Source organism: Heterodontus francisci, chromosome 12 (assembly GCF_036365525.1).
Source record: "Heterodontus francisci isolate sHetFra1 chromosome 12, sHetFra1.hap1, whole genome shotgun sequence".
Classification (NCBI taxonomy): Eukaryota; Metazoa; Chordata; class Chondrichthyes; order Heterodontiformes; family Heterodontidae; genus Heterodontus; species Heterodontus francisci.
Genome location: NC_090382.1, coordinates 33,030,541 through 33,037,582, shown reverse-complemented (window position 1 = coordinate 33,037,582; position 7,042 = coordinate 33,030,541). Strand labels below are relative to the sequence as shown.

At 42.5% G+C, this 7,042-nt stretch overlaps 1 protein-coding gene across 1 annotated transcript; it reads left to right on the top strand.

The window, feature by feature from the left end:
• Window positions 1-5,761: 5,761 nt before the first annotated feature.
• On the top strand, window positions 5,762-6,157 carry LOC137375690 (CGG triplet repeat-binding protein 1-like). The gene has a single exon (XM_068043078.1). It carries the CDS (start codon window positions 5,762-5,764, stop codon window positions 6,155-6,157), a length of 396 nt encoding a protein of 131 aa, XP_067899179.1.
• Window positions 6,158-7,042: the final 885 nt, after the last annotated feature.

Here is a 7,042-nt window from a genome sequence, read left to right as displayed (position 1 = left end):
CCAAAATGCATCACCTCACACTTCTCAGGGTTAAATTCCATTAGCCACTGCTCTGCCCATCTTACCAGCCCATCTATATCGTCCTGTAATCTAAGGCTTTCCTCCTCACTATTTACGACACCACCAATTTTCGTGTCATCCACGAACTTACTTATCATACCTCCTATATTCACGTCTAAATCATTAATGTACACAACAAACAGCAAGGGTCCCAGCACCGATCCCTGTGGTACACCACTGGTCACAGGCTTCCACTCACAAAAACAACCCTTGATCATGCACTGCAACAGTTCAAGAAGGCAGCTCACCACCACCTTCTCAAGAGCAAATAGAAATGGGCAATAAATGCTGGCCTAGCCAGCGACGCCCACATCCCATGAATGAATAAAAAAATACCTGATTTTGTTTTGAAGTCATACAGGCTTGAAAGAGGAGCTCAATAGGATTAGTAACTCTGAAGGAAGCGGGGTAGGTTTCCATGTAATATATGTGTGCAATTGTACAATGACCTCATAAAATATATAAGTGACTATACAGTTAATTGTACAAAGGCTTCATGATATATGTACAATGACTTCATAAAATATACTTTCTTGTGAATTCAATAAAAAATACAATATAAAAATGAGAGAAATTTGGGAGAAAAAGGTCAGATTAGTATTCTACATAGCATGCTGCATTTCTCAAAGCCAGGGAGTATTTATAACTGTCTGATTCATTTATTTATATATCACTGTCAAAATAAAAAGTGGCAATGAAAATATAATCAGAGTGTTTTCCCAGGTAATGGCACTCGGCCAGGGGAGCTGGTTTGCCAGATTTCTGTCTGCTGCTGCTTGTTTATCAGATTGTGGGCAAGTGGGAGTGGGAGTGGTAACTGGGAATCAATTGTGCCCTATAAAAGACATGTCCTTTTTTAACAACAACTTGCACTTATATAGCACCGTTAATGTGGTAAAATGACCCAAGGTGCTTCACAGGAGGTGATCAGACATACAAATTGGTTGATTGTGATTGTCTGTCGAAGGAACTATGGCCCAAACTCCACTTAGTTTCTAGAGTGCTTCCTCCCTTGACACCCTTGAAATAATTGCTCCCCATTGACCCCAGTGCCTGCTTTGATTGCAAGGCAGGAGAAAAAAGAAAGAAAATAGAAAGACTTTCACATATATAATGCCTTTCACAACCACAGGACCTCCTAAGGTGATTTTCACTCAACAAATAACTTTTTGATGTGTAGTCACTGTTGTAATGTAGGAAATGCAGCAATTAATTTGCACACAGCAAACTCCCACAAACAGTAATGCAATAATGACCAGATAATCTGTTTTTGTGATTGAGGAATGAATGTTGGCCAGGACACCAAGGAGAATTCCCCTGCCCTTCTTAAAAATAGTGCCATGGGATTTTTACATTCACCTGAGAAGATAGATGGGGCCTTGTTTTAACATCTCATCTGAAAAATGGCACCTGTGTACAGCACTAGAGTGCCATCCTTAATTTTTGTGCTCAACTCCGAGAGTAAGGCTTGAACCTACAACCTTCTGACTTAGCAGCAAAAATGCTACCCAGTGAACCATAGCTGACATAGAGAGCCAATCCTAGCCAGCCACAGATGAGCAGGTTTCTTGCAGGATTGAATGTTTAATTCTGCATTCCTCCAACACTGGCCTCTTGTACATTGGCTCCAAGTCCACCAATGTCTCAATAATCCATCAATCCCTCATTAAAAAAATTCTCATCCTCATGTTCAGATTCCTCCTGTGGTATCTCCCTCCCTATCTCTGTAACCTCTTCCAGTCCGACAGCCCTCCAAGAGCTCTGCCATCCTCCAACACCAGCCTTTCCCACATCCACCACTTCCTTCACCACACCATTGGTGGCTTAGGCCTTATGCTATGAAACTCCTCCACCTTTCCTCCCCCTATCCCTCCTTCAAGACGCCTGTTAAAACTCACCTCTGAACAAGCTTTTGATCATCCCTCCCATTAGCCCTTTCCTTGGTTTGGAATCTATTTTTTGATTGCAACTCTGTGAATTGCCTTGGGAAGTTTATTTCTATATTAACGGCATTATAAAGAAATGCAAATTATTATTGCACCCGCGATGCCTCAGACTGTTTATCGGCACAAATATTGGGGGACTCGATTGGCATCCTTCCTTAAAACAAACAAACTGAATCATGTGCGCCTGGTGTCGCGGGCACATGCTCTTATCCATGAAATCAATCAGTGTTCACATCCTGATGGATTATTGATGAGCAGAAGTTAATCACCACAGAAACTAAAAGAAAAAGTACTGGAGCTTTGGCCAGCTGGCACTGAGCTTAAGGTTCAGTTCGATGCAACACTAAAACAGCCTTCGCTGAGTGAACCATGGACCAAACTGTCCACAGCTTGGGCTGGCTTGATTTGAGTAGAAATTGTCGGAGGATCAGTGAACCAGAACCCATCACTCAGCTGCACAACTGCTCTTGGAAGGAAATGAACAGTTTAACAATATTTATTCAGCAGAATAGGCCTTTTATTTGAATAGCTGCCAGCTGAAAGCCTCACACAGAAGGCCCATTAGTAGTTAGTTACTAACTAAAATTCTGGGTTGGGGAGAAGCCAGGGGAGTTCACGGAAAGTCCCAAGTAAAAAAAAAATGAAAGACTTGCATTTATACAGAGGTTTTCACATCCTCACGTCATCCCAAAGTACTTTACAATGCATGAAGTACTTTTTGAAGTGTATCACTGTCATAATGCAGGAAATATGGCAACCAATTTGCAAGACCCCACAAACAGCAATACAAATAGGGGCGGCACAGTGGCGCAGTGGTTAGCACCGCAGCCTCACAGCTCCAGGGACCCGGGTTCGATTCTGGGTACTGCCTGTGTGGAGTTTGCAAGTTCTCCCTGTGTCTGCGTGGGTTTCCTCCGGGTGCTCCGGTTTCCTCCCACATGCCAAAGACTTGCAGGTTGATAGGTTAATTGGCCATTATAAATTGCCCCTAGTATAGGTAGGTGGTAGGGAAATATAGGGACAGGTGGGGATGTGGTAGGAATATGGGATTAGTGTAGGATTAGTATAAATGGGTGGTTGATGGTCGGCACAGACTCGGTGGGCCGAAGGGCCTGTTTCAGTGCTGTATCTCTAAACTAAACTAAAAGCTAAATACTGCAGATGCTGAAAATCTGAAATATAAACAGAAAAGTCTGGAAATCTTCAGCAGGTCAGGGAGCATCTGTGAAGGGAGAAACAGAGTTAACGTTTGAAAGAAAGACTTGCAGGTCTGCGAACTTTCATCAAAACTGGAAAACGTTACAGAGGTAACAGATTTTGTGCAAGTACAGAGGCAGGGAAAGGGGGAAGAGGGGAAGGATATCAGGTCATTATCACAAATAGCAATGTGAAAACAACCAAGTTATCTGTGTTAGTGATGTTGATTGAGGGGCAAAAGCCTTGCCCAAGGCAGAAGAGAAAGGAAGCTCAAACTTGCAAGTAGAGGCCCTTTACCAGAACAGCATCTCTAACTGAATGTTAACCTGTCTATTTTCTTTACAGATAAACCAGCATCTATGAGTTAAAAGAAAAGAAGACTTGAATTTATATAGCGCCTTTCGTGACCATAGGACGTCCCAAAGCACTTTATAGCCAACAAAGCACCTTTGAAGTGTCATCACTGTTGTAAAGTAATTTTCAGCAATACTTATCTTTACTTCTACAGTTTAAATAAGGACCGTGGCAGTATCAGGACATTTTAAGCAGATACGTCAGCCTGCAGTAAAGCAGTGTACAAGTGAGGATGAAACAGATAATAAGAGGGTCTCTTACAATGCAGGCCATTTACTGCACCCATTATTTTATACTGAGACCAGCATACCCTTTGCTAGAGCTTGTCTTTCATTCAATAATCCTAATGTACATTCAGTGGGTTAAGGCTCTTGGCTGACACCTGCTCCTAACTATTTCCTTACCTTTTTATTAACATAATTACATGTGTTTTTCGCCATGAGTTGGAAATCCTTTTTTTATTTGGTGTAGAAAGTCAATTTGTTAGTTACTTTGTGCACACAATGTGCCAAGAGCCATCTAAAGATGATTGTCCTAAAAGATAAGGCATACAGGGGAGCAAAGAAAGTGAAGCGTAGTTTAGTAAACAGGCAAGCACTGGCAGCTGCCCCATTTACTGCCAATATTTACCCGCACGCTCTGCTTGGGAGACTAGGTACACAAACAACACTGATACAATATTGAAACAGCACATTTTATCACCTTTGTATTCTCCAACTCCTAGCACAGCCCAAGAGCAATGAAAAAATGGAAAGACATGGACAGACGCTTTGTTCCCAACCTAGTTGCACATTGTTAGAAACTAATTAAAATATAAACTGAAAGATTGCTATTCAAGGAAGATAAATGTTGCTGTTCCGTTGGACAAGAGGTTTAGAAGTTACTTCACTTTTACCCTTGAAAATTGATCATGGAAGAGCATTGCTCAAATGGAGACTGCAATCTACCTTCATCTCTCTCCCCTCTTTGCTTTTCTTCCTAATGGGCCCTGCTGGCCTCCTTATACCTCCCCCTCCCTCTCTCCACAGTGTGGACACATATGGTGAGCGAAGGCAGGCTATTTGACCGTGCATGCCATCACGATTCAGTCAGCAACCAAAACTTGCACACATGCACTTTTCAGCCAGGCTGACTGGGCAATGATCCAGGTTGGGAACCTTGACTGATTTTTCCTTTCCCAAGCACGCTGAGGCTAACTGTAGCTCTCGTAACTCTTACCCCAGTTCAGAGATCTGTAAGTTCAACAGAGGCCAAGGAATTGAACTTTGGGCCTCATTGTCCTAATGACTCACTACTACTGTCTTCTTTCAAGTCCCTTTTTTTTAAACCGCTAACATCCAGTGAGCTAGTCAAAAGGTTTCTACAGAGGTATACAAAATTTAAAAAATCTGCACACAAAAAAAACACACTTGAACAATTACAGTTAACTGCTTGACTTTCAGCAGAGGCAGTTACAAAATGGGTCAGTTACATTGGGAGTCCATCTTGTTTGAACCTCTACACAGCTGTTTACACGTATCTGAACACCAGATAAAAGGCCACATTTGCTAAGCAATAGACATTTTTAAACAAATCTCTGTCCACATCAAGCAGACCTGTATTGATTCCAACTAATTAAGTAATGTTATCAACTAATTTTCATTATCTACCAGTTAGACTGGTTTCTGTACACAGGGAAATAACACATTCATTAACAACTCACGTTATTATCTGATCCAGGACTGCGTATTAATCTAGTGTGCTTTACAGAGTGTGACTGTAGGTTTACACGATAGAGATAACAACTTTGAAATAATTCAAATTTAAAAAGCTAGAGTTTTTTTCTCTCTTTATGTCGACCATATTCAAGGATGTTTGATAGGGAAATCTTTTCACACTATATTCAGTGTCAGCATTGAACTTTCCCAGTCAAGTTCAGCATAAATAAAACTGCCTCTACAAACTGCCTCGGCCCCATCAAACACTCCTAGGCAAATCATAGCATGGGCCCTACCAAATTCATGACCGTGAAAAATGCATCACAGATGGTGAAATCTCAGGTCCTCCGTGAAATCGGCCATTTTGCGAATGTTGCGCATTTTACTGACTGAGACAAGGTTCACCTCACTGATTGGTAGATGTGGGAGGGCTTCCAGTGCAATTTTGAGAGAAGCAGTTTCAAGTATTAGAAGACAAGTGAGAATCCCAGAATGAGCAAATCAAAAATGGCCATTACTGCAGCACATCGAGTGAAAGAATTTGGAAGCCAAATTCTACTTGGTGGAATACAGTTTTGTACAAGCTGCAATGTTTCATTGGATCACACACTGCGGGCAACAGTTCCGCGCCGCTTAGAGTCTGAAAGCCATCGCAGCAGAAAGAGAGCATCCGACACCGCACTGCTGGAAAATGAACATGCAGAAAAACAAGCATCGATTTCATCTCTTTTTAAGAAGTTGACAGAGATCTCAGAAAATCGTCAGTTAGTTACAATGGAACTTGAGAATGCATTTGCAAGTGCCAACATACCACTAAAAAAACTTGAACGCCCAAAGCTGCAGGTATTTATTCAAAGCAATGTGCAAAATGGTGCTTGCTTGCCAAGTGCAAATAAACCATGATAGGACTACCTACTGAAAAGTGGCAGATGGAATTTAACCCTGAAAAGTGTGAGGTGATACACTTTGGAAGGAGTAATGTGACACGGAAGTATTCAATGAATGGCCTGACACTGGGAAGTTCCGAGGAACAAAGGGACCTTGGCGTGTTTGTCCATAGATCTCTGAAGGCAGAAGGGCAGGTTAATAGGGTGGTGAAAAAGGCATATGGGACACTTGCCTTTATCAATCGAGGCATAGATTACAAAAGCAGGGAGGTCATGTTGGAGTTGTATAGAACTTTGGTAAGGCCACAGCTGAAGTACTGTGTGCAATTCTGGTCGCCACATTATAGGAAGGATGTGATTGCATTGGAGGGGGTGCAGAGACGATTCACCAGGATGTTGCCTGGGATGGAACATTTAACCTCTGAAGAGAGGTTGGATAGGCTTGGGTTGTATTTGCTGGAGGAGAGAAGACTGAGGGGTGACCTGATCGAGGTGTACAAGATTATGAGCAGCATGGACAGGGTGGATAGGGAGCAGCTGTTCCCCTTAGTTGGAGGGTCAGTCACGAGGGGAAACAAGTTTAAGGTGAGGGGCAGGAGGTTTAAGGGGGATTTGAGGAAGAACTTTTTTACCCAGAGGGTGGTGACGGTCTGGAATGCCCTGCCTGGGAGGGTGGTAGAGGCGGGTTGCCTCACATCCTTTAAAAAGTACCTGGATAAGCACTTGGCACATCATAACATTCAAGGCTATGGGCCAAGTGCTGGCAAATGGGATTAGGTAGACAGGTCAGATGTCTTTAATGCATCGGTGCAGACTCGATGGGCCGAAGGGCCTCTTCTGCACTGTATTATTCTGTGATTCTGTGATACATTGTGAGGACAATTCCAACAAACTCTGTGGA